Raw genomic sequence first — 14,110 nt, forward strand, 5'->3', positions numbered from 1 at the left:
TTAAGATCTATTCGACGTATCTGCCTTTCTGATCTAAAAGCCCGCCGCCTTGTAAATGTCTTCTGATAGATGACATCGTTTGGATTGGCTTCGTTTCTTCTTCTCCGAAGTCACAAGGCAAAAATCTTCTGGCTCCATCTTTTATCATGTCTGCTATAAATGTGTGGTGATACGAGTATCGTATATCCGGCCTACGCCATTAAGAGAGTGAAAGTCATGTACCTAGTTACCTGCCTGCTTACCTACACCGATTTTATTTTATTTAGCTGAGGCACTGGATAATACTTGTTTTTCCTAAAAAATAAAAAATATTTTAATGTCGTGATATAAACAAACGTTATTCCCGGCTTGCAATATTTCATAAAAGAGGCTTATCAAAAAATTGTTGTCAAAAGATTACCTATGTAAAATCACTTTACAACGTCGTTAGGGGCGATAACGTTCTAACTCATTTTAAAACTGGAACGCTATGTTTAGTTTCCTCTATTTCTTGGTTTAACTTAAAACAGTTATCTTATCATGACATTTCTAAAATTGATTTTCCTTCCACAATAATTCATAGGTAGATACCTAAGTAATTAGGTTTTAGCTATTTACGTACCTACGAGTTACAGTTGCAGTTTTGTGTATAATAGTATCATAGTAATCCAAATTTAAATCATTCGGTACTACAGCTGTTTCCTAGCAATTGGCTGTCAAAGACGGATAGCCAGACATAAGTGGACTTATTGTGTTACTTTTATGGTACGGAACCCTAAACCTGTCATGTAACACCTCCGTGGTCGCGGCGGGCTGATGATTCAATGCAAACGAAGCCGCACGCATAAGCTAGTCACTTTGTTTACTGATAAGGAAAGAGTTTGACAACAGAATATGGCGGCCAAGCCAAGCAGTAGGTATCGTATGGGTCGGAGAATCGAATCGAGTGTTCCGCTCTCTGTGCCTCTCAGTGCTATTCAATGCGGTGACGGTGTCAATCGTATTTCCGAGTATCTATAAACTGGACGTGGGCCTACACGGCCCTCTAAAAATACAAAGATCGCGCGTCTTTATAAAATCGAACAGAAGACCGTCGAATTTATGTGCAACTTACTTAGATTTAGTTTATAGTGCAAATAAGTACAACCTTTACTTGGGTATGAGGTCTTGTTATTCCCGATAAGAGAACAAAAGTTTTATTATAGTTGCTAATTGAGGAAATACATTCCGTCTGGATCTGCATTTGTAAGGTTTGTAAGTAAATATAATATTTAAAAGTGATACAGACGGTAACTACTTAGGTACGTCTCAATTTAGTTAGTCCATTTAAAATATTAAAATATGTAATACCTATTAAGTTAAGCCCCGAATACGTTACCTTAATATACCGATACAGGTGTGGGTCACTGGATCAGATTACTTTCGCCAACACTCTCGCTAGAAACATACCTAAGCTGCCAGTTTCACTAACGGCTGCAGGTCGGCTCAAGTTCTAATTTTTCGATTTATGAAGATAAACTTGAAAAGTTAAGAAAAATTTAATTAACACCTGGGTTTGCTTTTGAAACTCTGCCTATAAAAACAGCAACCATATATCCATTTGCACAGGATTACCTAACAACTAAGTAGGTACATACTTTTACTATCAAGCGAACCAAAATTAAATAAATATCCAGTCCAGACGCCCAATTAGGTAATAATAAATAAACATCCAAGACACTCTGAAAAAAGATCAGTTTCCATCTTGACCTTACTCGCAATCAAACCTGGGGCCTTATGTCTCATGGAAGGGCACTTTGCCACTGCGTCGCAGAGCCCGACAATATCTTGTAGGTGTACATACGTAATAATTAAATAGTTGACTTTTACGTGAGCATCTCAATGCCCTCGAGCCGGGGCTATCAGAGCTATCAGAATCATGTGCAAGCCCGTTGCTGATCATTCGGATTGCATGATGTCAGAAATTGCCATTGTCAAAGCCACAGGTCAATACCTTATTTATTAGGGTATTCTTTTGTACCGACACTGAACCTAATCTCTGTGAGGTAGCTACCTAAATTGGTTAAATCAAAAGCCAGTTGTCCGTTTTGTTCCATTCTTTATCAAAATATGTAGGTATACCTACTTACTAAAGCTTTCAGTTGTCCAGCTTTCGAAATTTCATCAAAACCAGTTAGTAATTTTTGAGTTTATTTGTTGCCAACAGAAATAGGTAGTTAAGAATATGCATTTTTTTTCTCATAATAATATTTTTTAAAAAGAAAGCAAGTGATGCAACATCACTTGGTGTGTAGCTACGGTCCCCTGTTTACTGATAAGTAGTTTAATTTTACCTTTGTGTGAACTTCCATAAATTTAACTTAATATTGCTATGTACATTTCTAAGTACATATATTCGTTCTTGCTATTATATCCACCCACCCACGGCCGCCTGTAACCACTATTCAGTTAGGAAGACTCCTGCCAGACCTCACCAATGACCATTGTTGTTATTACTCGACACTGTTTGGTCTGCCTTTGTGAAATTGTATTACTATTCTAATTCCCTACATAGGACTGTCTCAAAATAAGTGAAAAAGAAAAGGGGTACCTATCGCAACGCAGCTTGTATAATGATTACGCCCTAATGTCAAGGGATTCCTTACTGTAAGAGAATCAGATTGAATTTAAACGATACACAACTCTGAAAAACTGGCTGAAGTAGGATTCGAACTTAGGTAGATACTTTAGTACGGGTCTGATAACGGGTCGGATATTTAATTGATCTTTCATCGTTGTTGGCGTCCTAACAAAACCAGCATCAAAGACCACTTACTGTTCCAGGATTACTGAAATATCATAAAGTCAAGTAGTGAAACCCCATGCACCATGTTTCTCATATGTCCCCACACGTTTATACCCATTATAAAATAAAATACTTATCTAAGTAGGTAAAGTGCTCGTAGATAAAATAATAATTATAAAATTTATATACACGTGACTCATTTCGCACGTGAAGCGATTGGATTGGAAGCAAATAATCACATCGATATCTTTATAACATTGTTGATAACTTGCATCACTCTGTATAACATTTTAATTTCGTTAAGCTATCTTAAAAAATCAGTAGGTATGTGTAAAACTAATGAATTATTAAACGGATGTCATTGATAAGTTGGACTGGGGGATTAGCATGCAGGGCATAGGTGGATTAAATTATTCGCAATTGTATAAAATTAATCACAATAATTCTTACGCGTTTACCGTTAAGGAACTTTAAGGAACATTTGCCTGGATAAAGAAAATTTAAACTTTTGACAGCATATTATGGAAAAATTATTTCTGGTTGTCGCTTTCACCTCAAACAAGTGACCCACACTCGGCGAGCACATGCTTATAACCATATCAGTCCTTTCAATAATGCACTTTTGCACAAAAGGTACACTTCTTCCTTGGTCTCTTTCTTATAGTGGTTTATAGTGGTGGTCCGATGAACATGTTTGGTTCAGATAAAAACGGATTAATGCTACCTCTCATCTATTATTATTTAGTATTTTTGTACAAATGTTGTTTATGTCATGGTACACCTTCTTTTCTTACCTATATCATATGCATATGAATTAATAACCGGATATAAACAAATCCACAAATGTAATATTGTACGTACGTATACGTTGTGCAGATAGTATTATGATACCGTCGCAGTTTTGTGATAACGATTCCGTAAAGCTTGGTAGACACTAATGTTACAATATCATATTTGAATGGATTTACTTAATTGAATCTTAGCTCAAGGCTTAAGATTCTTCTTTTAGGCAATGGGCTTCCTTGCCATTATCTTCGGAGCTCTCAAGCTAAGCTGGACCAGCTAAACATATTATTATATGAGTTTTGCGGCTACAGGCTCTGTTAACCTCGGATTCTCGGAAGAAAAGACGAACCGTGGTGTATGTACATATGTGAAAGTATTAAAACTTTGTCTGTTTATTTATAAAATGCGTAAAATGTCTCCAAAGGTTTTGTCAAACTGGGGAGTTAAAGGTAATGGTTAAAAATAAACACATCTATTAGCATGTGATCGTAATCATGTAAGTTCTAAGTGTAAATTTGACTACACTACACACTACTTAAAAAAATAATTAATTAGTACTTGGTCAGTCCTCTGTTTTTCTATAGATAATAAAAATGTAGGTGCGAGTTTATGGAGATATCTATAGCATATTGAGTAGGTTTGAGAATCGGCCAACATCTATTATTCATACCCCTTAGCGATAAGGGTTGTCCACCCTTAACGCATTTTTTTAACTAGAAATAACTTAAAAATTATTTATATGGCAAAACAACGTTTGCCGGGACAGTTAGTTAATGTGTAAAAACAAATCAATGTTGTAAATATTGTAAATATTTGGAAGGAATCTCCATTCCAGCTTAATTAATCTAAAAATTGGTTCCTGTCTGTGTAAAACTAAACTAAACTTTTGTTAATAAGGATTAACGTTAAGCAATAAATACTTTTGTAAATGCCTTTAGATAGGAGATAAAGATCATGCAAATAAGGGCAAAGTTTAGGTTCGTTACTGGCCAGTGGGTATCGACCGTTTTGCCATTTGCTTATCTCACCAGTACTGCGAGAGCCTTCATCAAGACCATGCCAATTGGATTGTGCAGTTCTGTCAGTGTTTATTTGTTTTTTAAATAGGTAGGTGCTAATGATAGTTTGGTTTTATTATGTGAAGAGTAAAAAACCTCTTCGCAATAGTTTGTGAATCTAAACATCATCATTTTTAATTTTTTGTGTGATGATACTCAAAATTTTTATACTTGTCAGTCGAGTTGGATCTTAATTGGCCAAAATAAAGAAAAGTGGCGGGAATTGAAGCTGAAAGTTTTAACTGCAATTGAGTCGTTGAGCAAAGGCTAACTTTATCAGTAATACGTCGCCTTAGTCGGGCAATAAAGAGTGCATAATGATTGAGAGTGTTAAACATATTAGGTATCTTAATATTATTAAATGAAAGTGTAAACTTTTTTTATTTCTGTGGATTTTAATTTTAAGTACAATAATAAATTAATGTTTTGTTGCAGTGCATGAAAAAGTTTGAAAAATGTCTGTCTTCAATGTTATTAACGTAGTCTTGGGCTGTGTGATGGCCCTGCTCATCATACTTTTCACGATTAGTTCCATCGCCAGGTACTACATAAAGGTGAGTTTTAGTTACTTTAAACCAATTTCCGAACAATATAAGAGCATAGAATCCATTTGCAGACTTATTTTTCAGCTTTAGAACTGCCCAGAAAAGTGCGTGCAGTGCAAGACGACGACACCCCATTCCTCTAGTTACCTACCTACAATCTGGCATTCCTATTGTATTATATTATTTCGATTTGACAATGTAGTAGTAGACGAAGTTATTAGTATCTGATAGTAAATGCAGAATACATGTATAGGTACTTTTATTACTAGTTATGTTATGACATAGAATCAATTACGTCCCCTTACCTATTGAATAAAAATTTGTTTATTTTCAGTTCACACTATTCGTCGTATTGTCACTGGTGTTCGCGACAGCTCCAGTACCACTTATGTTGTTAAAGCCTTTCGACCCCAAAAATGCACTGTAAGTATATTTTATATATCAAGCTTAGGTACAGATAATTGTAAACTAAATATACTCTTCTATTTGATAGTTAAAGAGTACGACTAATAATAATTATAATTTGGTTTAGTTAAAATAGTAATTCACTTTTATTCAAAACATGCTTTAAAAATAAAATGTAAGTAAATGAGGTAAATACTCCAAAGTAACAATCAGTTAACCACAATGTAATTTTAAAATAATGCAACCTATAGTACCTACAATATGCATATATACCCGGCACATGGATGTCGTAAAAGGCGACTAAGGGATATGCTAATAAACTTGGGATTCTTCTTTTAGGCGTCCTTCTAACCTGTCACTATTTGAATCTCAATTCTATTAAGCCAAACAGCTGAACGTGGCCTATCAGTCTTTTTAAGACTGTTGGCTCTGTCTATCCCGCAAGGGATAAAGACGTGATTATATGTATGTGTGTATAAAATAATGCAGCCTATAGTACCCACAATATGCATATACAGTAATGCAGCTTATAGTACCTACAATATGCATACCTATATATATATAAAATAATAAAATAATGCAGCCTCGCCAAAAAGTGTCATAATAAACAGATGTCTTAAGTAATAAGTGGGTTATCTCTTCAACTCTCTATTTTAGAGTTAATATTATTGGTCCCTATTTGTTAAATTAACTTGGATGTCCATGAGTTCGATGTTTCTAATCGAGTTTATGACAATTATAGTTCTTTAAACACATACTACTTACCTAAATATAACTCCCTTCCCACACATTTCTTTCTTATTACCTACCTACATGGCATCCTACACATACATTCACTGAAAGCTAAAATACGTTTAAAAAAGTAATGATTTAGGTTCTACGAATACCGAGGCGACTTTCAGTATTCCCACTGATAATTAGATGTTGCCAATGCCAGAATGTTTTTAAGAATTCGCTAATACAATAACATATTGCAGCATAACTTAATGAAATTATATTCGGTAAAAACTATGTTTGCTAGGGGAAACGATACTCCAGTAGGTATTAATTAAATAATTATAAATTTAATAATTATAATTATTTAAGTAGATATATTAATTATTCTAACTCGACACGTAAACAATATTGATATCTCAAAGAGATATCTTGGTTTCTTCAGCAATGATTAACCTATATTATCATTAAGTATAAATCCGATGCATATTCCAAAGTTTCCTTATTATCGATGTTGGTATTTATTTTTGGAATGAGATCTACATCGTGCATACTACATTTTAACCGGATACAAGATAAATGTATATGCCGTGTCAATACAAGGTGAAAATAACAATATTTCAGCTGGTCTTTATCATTGTACATTAAAATATGTAGCCAGTAGGTACTTCGATCAATGCATCAGATATGACTTTTTTGTATTGGTTAATAAATAGGTATCTACAGAACAAAACAATAGGACATTTTCTTCGCATTTTACCTATATTGATTTGTAAGGAGCATAAAAAACGAGCAATAAATTTAAAGATGTTAAACCTGTCACTTTATTTTTGTTTCCCAATTTTGTCTATATTTAAATAGTTTATTTTTATGTTAGGATACCAGCAGCGCTTTTGAGGCTTACGGCGAGGGTTCTGGGCATCCGATGGACAGTAAGGGGGCTGGAGAACGTGGACAACTCCCGAGGAGCGGTCGTGCTGCTTAATCACCAAAGTGGAATAGATCTATACAGTGAGTCAAAGAATACTTTACAAACTTCAATATCGTATGAGTAATCGTACAGTACCAATACGAATGAACAAAAAGATTAATGATGTGTGAAAAAAGCTAGTGGAAATCCATATTAGTCTCTGCCTACCCCAGTGGGAAACAGGCGTGTAAAATTCCATTCTGCGCGCCATTGCAAATAGATGAACCAAATCATCGTTAATTATAATGATCTTTAAGTTTAATTAACTAAAAAAAAAGATTAAGTAGATACTACATCTACTTAATCTTTTTTTTTTACAAAGTTTGTTATTTTTATTCGACTGTTTGTTTCATTGGTCACATAGCAATTGTTAAAAACCTGAATAGCACAAAACATAAGACGTGACTGGGTAATTATCTACAACCTAATCATGTCATCTCACTTTGTTCTTCAAGACAACACTGTACTTGGTACTGCCTACACTGGTTAAGAAGATGTAAGTAGGTATATGCCTATTACTATCATTAAGGTTTAATAACTAAAACGTAAGGAATCTAATACGTATACAAAGATTATCTTTTATTAGTTTTAGGTAATAAGGATATGACTTTTTTACCTATGACTAATTGCTAAGTACATACCTATGTCTATTATTATTTTGTCATCAGACTGACCGACTAAAGTCCACAAAGATTAATGCGATAAAAATTGCGCAGTGGTTCTCGTGTTTTTCATGGTATACGAATCTATGAGTCGCGGGTTATTGAAATAACTAATTAGCTATTTCTTAACCTACAAGTCCAACCTCTTTGTGATTTAATATTAGTCTCGCCGTAGATATTATTTTGGTTGCTACAGAACGCTTGGTGAAAGTACTTATAGATCTAGGTAGTGAAAGTCACTTTCAGAATTTGGTATAAGTATCTACACTATCACCACTGTCTTCCGTTAGGTCTGGTTGTATTCTCTGGCGAGGAGCTCAGAGTCCGCGTGTGAGTACGCTCCTGAAGTCGGCAAATCAAGTTTTTACACGAAGACTTCCGTCTGACCTCCGTATCTAAACTTCGTATTGCAAGGCAACTTAACTAATACCTATTCGATCAGTAATAATCCTGTTGCCTGAATTCGTAAATTTTCTCACAATGTTTTTCCTCAGCGTACACACATCATATAATAATATATGTAGGTATATGTCGCTTAATAATTTATTCACCTACCTAGTAATAGTCGGTGTTGTGGGTACTTGTATTAGAAATATAACGGCATATTAGGTAACAGCGAAACTTTCAAATTTTCAAGTCATAGCGGTTGTTTGTTTAGAAGATATGCAAATAGGAAGTCAGATCGTAAAAATAAGTTGTGTAATATTTTTATACTTACTTATATCATGCTGCGTTACTAATATGTCGCAAGAATCACGTAAAGTCTTTTATTGATAAATATACGTATACGAAGTAGAAAGAGGGATAAGTAGGTAGATTTCCATCAGAAAGCTTAGGTAAATTGAATATGATGAAGTCTGACGACCCAAACCACAAACAAGAGGAGCTGATAAAATAAGGCCAATAGGTTTATTTATTTTCTTATTTTTACAGTATTGGCCGTGTTATGGCCGCTGATGGAACGATGCACGGTGGTGTCCAAACGGTCCCTTCAGTACTTAGTGCCCTTCGGCACGGCGGCCTGGCTCTGGGGCACGGTGTTCATAGACCGCGGGGCGCAGTCAGCCCGAGACGCTCTCAATAAGCAGGCGGAGGCTGTGAGAGATCAAAAGGTACCTTATTGTATACTTATAATGATAATGAATATCCATATCCAGGACCAGGTAGAAGGGGCAGGCCAAAAAAAAGTGCAATTGGAAACAAGCAGAGAAAAGTGGAACTCGAGCCCTGCAGCAAGAGATGAGCGGGTGAACCAATTCAAAATGGTTCGTTAAATGACTTATAACTCTTATCGATTGTGGTGGCCTGATGACCACTAGACGAACGTTAAGAACATTATTAAATGAAAATAAAAAAGGAATAGCGCGATAAAAAGTATCTTATGTTTAATTCAATTTCCTATTTATATACTTTTGTTTTCTCTAGCTATACTTATGTACTTATCTACATTTTCATTTTACTCATATCGTTTTCACTCCGTAAGGGCGTGGAGGTGTGAATGTGAAAAACATATCTAGATGCAATCGCCTCAATAATTAATTGCCTCCTAGTAAATTATACCTAAGTTCTCTTGTGTTTTAATAGAAATAGTTCTAAAGTGGTGCTGAAGAAATTGATTATTTATAAGTCTTATTAAAATTTCGGCTCTAATATAAGGCAACTGCAAATAGCAGGTGTAAGTACTCTTGACTGCTAAAATAATAATAGTATCTACTAAGATGTTAGTAAAAACTGCGACGAAATTCGGGAATATTTTCAGTAGGTATACTTATAAGCTGATTCCAATTTACTTTAAATTGCAAATTAGGAGTATGACCATACAATGTCGTAATCATATCTAATTCGATAAAATTAACATTAATTAATACTGCCTATTTAACAATGCTCAATGTCTTTTGTGGATGATTCTAACTAGGCAGAAGAAATAAGGTACCTACGAGTAGCTATGGAAGCAAAGCAATAATTACGATATTACTGCTTAACCTAAGTAGGTATAACAAGGAACTGATGATCTATTAGGACTATTGGGGTACCTGGGAGTGATTGTATGTGTAATAATATTCCTTAATACATTTATGAAGCAATCAGTATTATTTATTAGCTAAACAGCTAAAATAACGGCTGACTTCACATTTACATTATTTTGACGATAAAGACATACCTAGATACCACCTACCTTTATTTAGCTGGATTGAGCAAACTTATTGCGTCATGTACTATATAGACAGAATTTTGCGATTTACCTACAGGAAAAAAACCGCATGCTAATTTGATTGTAACTGAACTTGTAAAATTAACTTTTATTGTATAACTAGCTGTGCCTGCGACTTCGTCCGCGTCGTACCTATAGTTATTTTGGGCATCAAGCCTTCAAGGATACATAATTTTCCCCGTTTTTTTCACATATTCCAATATTTCTTTGCTACTTATAGTTGCAGCATGATTTTATATAGCCTTAAACCTTCCTCGATAAATAGTCTATTCAACACAAAAATAATTTTTTAATTTGAACCAGTAGTTTCTGAGATTAGCGCGTTCAAACAAACAAACTCATCAGCTTTATAATATTGGTATAGATTACCTAAACTAAGAAAAAAACAAATGGACAATTTTTTTTTCTAATCTCGTCGATCACCTTTGGACATTTATGTAGGGTTGCGACTTGCAAAACTGGTGCTTAGAGCTGGTTTCGTATAACAATCAAGGAAGACAAGGGAAACAAAGGAAATTCCCACCAAAGTTAACATTTACAGACTTAAACCCAATATTTTAAATTTTTATGTCAATAAATTGTTTGTATCCTGTGTAGCACGAATGTCCCCAGGTCGACGTAAACAGAGCTAGCCTTGAGTTCGAAGATAAGCATTACGAAATAAGGAATGCGTCATCGAGTGCTAGGACATAGGTATGTAATAATAGTGAGAAAATAGAACCAACTCATGGTGGGTAGCTCATTTCAAATTCAAACAATGGTGCCTAACTTTCATAGAGATCGTGCTTTGGTTTTGAAAATGGAAAATGTAGGTCAACGTACGCTCAGTAATTAATCTTAATGAGTAGGTATTTATATGAAAAGATTTCGGCAATTGTAATTTGTTATATATTTTTATATATATTATATATATATATGTATATATATTACAGGGACATGATGTGTGCAAAAGTCCTAGGTTTATGAATGGCAATTAAGTATGTTAATACATAAATGTGTGTAGTAGTGTTCTTTGACCCTTTGTTGTCAGTTTTAATATATTATCTAAAACATCCTGTTATTAATTTGCTAAGACAAACTGCCATAGAATGTCAAGCATAAAAACACAAACTATTGTTCGTCTGACACATAATTGTCCCCTATGCCCCCATTATTTAGGATAGGTAGGTAAGTATAGTCGATTAAGTAATTCTTAGTTATTTTAATTTTACATCGTTGAGTACATAGGTACTTAGTAATGAAATACCCATACGGGGATATAGTCATCTAATTCATCTTGTACTATGTAGGTTAGACAAAGCGATTTGGCAGGAAAAAGTTTGCAGAGGTTACGGGAGGCGCTACGTGTAAAAACCTGAGTTACCTAATCGAGGATATAAAAGTCATGGTGCATACTCTGTGCTCCTCTCCAGAAGGGATTAACCGGGATTAACGCTTGGAGGAAGAAGGACATTTATAATCATATTTAATATTTTTACCGTTTTCGTTTCTTGTCAAATCAAATCTTTTTTTTTTATTTATGTGTCCACTTATTTTTTTATTATTTTCAGCGCAAACTGTTGCTGTTCCCTGAAGGCACGCGGCACGGCGGCGACAAACTGTTGCCGTTCAGAAAGGGTGCCTTCCACGTGGCTATGGATGCGAGGGCGCCCATACTGCCCGTCGTTGTCTCAAAGTACCATTTTCTGGATTCCAAGAGGAAACGTTTTGGTTCCGGTGTGTGTCAAACAATTTTTCATGAATTTGTACAAAACTTAACTATAGTAGGTATATTCCATGCTAAGCTATTAAAATCATTACGTTTTGAGAAATTAAGTATCTACTGTTTTTTACCACTAGATATTTGTTAGTTAAAATGTGTTGGATATTTGTAGGAAAATGAAAGTTAATTACTTTGGAGAAATGAAATAAGTATATCCTTGTTCTCTCTCTCTCAGTAACAAAGCATAAAGTTGACTGAAATTTTTAAATGTTTTCATCACACGGATGTATGTAATCATTGTTAAGTTTTAACTCTGTAATCTGTCCAGTAGTGGAGAAATTTGACAGCGGAAATGAATGCATTCACGATTTAAAGTTCACGCGAGGGATTTTAACATAACCGGTTTGACAGCTTTATTGCAAGAACCTAAATTTCCATCAGCTATTTCGGAAGTATTACGCTAAGCTTACCTTATCTTAGCATTATGTAACTATTGGGTTGTTACCGTTTTGTGTCATTGGATTTAAAGTTGTTCTAACAAACTCGCTTTTGAAACTCAATATTTTTTTGCATTCCTATCGTAAAATTTGATTGTTCTTGTCCTATTGAATCGTTCTGTTTCCCTGATACAGTTCAGGAAGTTTGAATCAATATCACGATGAGTCTTCTTACCTGCTTATTTTTCGTAGGAAGGAGGTATTGATAACTTACCATGTCACATATTTATTGAATCACACATTGGATTTGATACCTAGTCATTATATGTAAACTAACGTGTGGTTTCTTTTAGTGAGATATATCAATCCAGCTCCTCCTGTGAATATCGTATGACAAATAACTAGCAATGAATTATTATGATGAGGAAAGAGAGACATGAGAATAAGGAAAATAAACCTAAAAAAATCTTTCCGTTTATTTTGGAATGAATGGTTTTTGCAGTTTACTTGGGCTAGGTTAGTTAATTGTGGAAACTCAGGCAAATCACATTGTTACATTAGTTTTAAACATATTTTTAATTACCTACTTTTTAAAGTGTGGAAGTAATTATTAATACAAATATTTACATTCACATAACTACGTTATTGTTTTCCTTTTAGTTTACGTCTAAAGTTTTAATTAATTGACTTTCAGGTGAAATAATAATTACGATCTTGCCGATGATAGAAACCGAAGGCGTACCGAAAGAGGAGATCCAGTCGCTGGTAGACAAGGCGCAGGCTAGGATGCAGGAAGAGTTCACAAAGACTACGGCGGAGACATTGGCTCGACGTTCCGTCCGCGCTAAGGCTGATTAAATACGGTTAGTTTTATACAGTAAATCCAAGCGATTATATCTACAAATATTAAGTAGGTATTTATTGCCTTCATAACAGTACTAGCTTTCGCCCGCGTTAAAAGTACCCAATTTACCAGACACTGTGTGTACCTATTCAAAATTTCATGGTGATCGGTAAAGTATTTGACGAAAAAGACGGACAACACACATCGCATTTATAATTTAGTATGGATATAATATCCATGGTCATAGGCAGACTCCTCTCCAAAAAAAGCTGCAACGTTGAACAAGGACGCTGTCCGGAGGGTAGAGAGATAGGCCACATACATCATTTGTTTGATGTCAGTAGTTGCTTCCGCTGAATAAAGGCATACAGGTCCTGCCTGAGAAATATTTTGGTTCAATTTAGAAAATATAATGACACGAGATTGTATAAATGCATTTAACTGGCCCACTCGGTGAGGTAGGAATGTATTTTTAAAAATTCCATGATTAGTTCCACATGCTGAATATAATAATATCTTTATATTAGGTATAGTATGGTTAAATAACATTTAGCATTAGTAGTTTATTTTACGGTAAGGTCAAGTCCTAGCAGTTTGTTTCTTTCCGATAGTTTTCTGTTACAAGGTTAAAATGTTGGTAACGCCGCAGAAAATTGTCATTATTATGATCTTGCTAATGATATAAATAATTTTAGTGGCTTATCTATTTCATGTCTTAGGTCTTCGATTTTAACCAAGTTTCGTAACCACCTACGATTACTTTGTTCAGTGATTTCAACAAAAACGGAATATAATACTACGGTTTCTTTCTTTTCCAGATGTTTGAAAAAATCTTTACCCAAAAAAAGCTGTGATAAATACATAGAAAACTGAAGTTTAGTGATTTTGGTTGACGTTCTTGTTATATAGATGTGTATATATTTTATACAATAAATATATTTAACAAAATAATTTTGTTTACTTAACTGAATAAAACACATTAAATCCTGTGAGATCTTTTATTAAGACTTT

The 14,110-nt window shown here is 34.5% G+C and overlaps 1 protein-coding gene across 4 annotated transcripts; it reads left to right on the forward strand.

Moving 5' to 3' along the window:
- Window positions 1-456: 456 nt before the first annotated feature.
- On the forward strand, window positions 457-14,088 carry LOC106138699 (1-acyl-sn-glycerol-3-phosphate acyltransferase alpha). Of its 4 annotated transcripts, none has more exons than XM_013339940.2 (8): window positions 457-562; window positions 5,044-5,162; window positions 5,488-5,576; window positions 7,150-7,283; window positions 8,838-9,016; window positions 11,667-11,832; window positions 12,950-13,118; window positions 13,918-14,088. In XM_013339940.2, exons 2-7 carry the CDS (start codon window positions 5,064-5,066, stop codon window positions 13,111-13,113), a joined length of 831 nt encoding a protein of 276 aa, XP_013195394.1. In that variant the 5' UTR covers window positions 457-562; window positions 5,044-5,063; the 3' UTR covers window positions 13,114-13,118; window positions 13,918-14,088. The 4 variants fall into 4 exon arrangements, with proteins under 4 accessions (XP_013195394.1, XP_013195393.1, XP_060810633.1 ...); XM_013339939.2 differs by lacking the exon at window positions 457-562 and adding an exon at window positions 891-1,233; XM_060954650.1 differs by lacking the exon at window positions 457-562 and adding an exon at window positions 891-1,229.
- The last annotated feature ends 22 nt before the right edge of the window (window positions 14,089-14,110 follow it).

The sequence above is a fragment of the Amyelois transitella genome, chromosome 4 (genome assembly GCF_032362555.1).
Source record: "Amyelois transitella isolate CPQ chromosome 4, ilAmyTran1.1, whole genome shotgun sequence".
NCBI classification, from domain to species: Eukaryota; Metazoa; Arthropoda; class Insecta; order Lepidoptera; family Pyralidae; genus Amyelois; species Amyelois transitella.

Coding starts and splice junctions, on each gene's coding strand:
- LOC106138699 (XM_013339940.2), top strand. CDS start 5,064: ATGTCTGTCTTCAATGTTATTAACGTAGTCTTGGGCTGTGTGATGGCC. Junction 5,163..5,487: donor TCGCCAGGTACTACATAAAG/GTGAGTTTTAGT, acceptor GTTTATTTTCAG/TTCACACTATTCGTCGTATT. Junction 11,833..12,949: donor GAGGAAACGTTTTGGTTCCG/GTGTGTGTCAAA, acceptor ATTGACTTTCAG/GTGAAATAATAATTACGATC.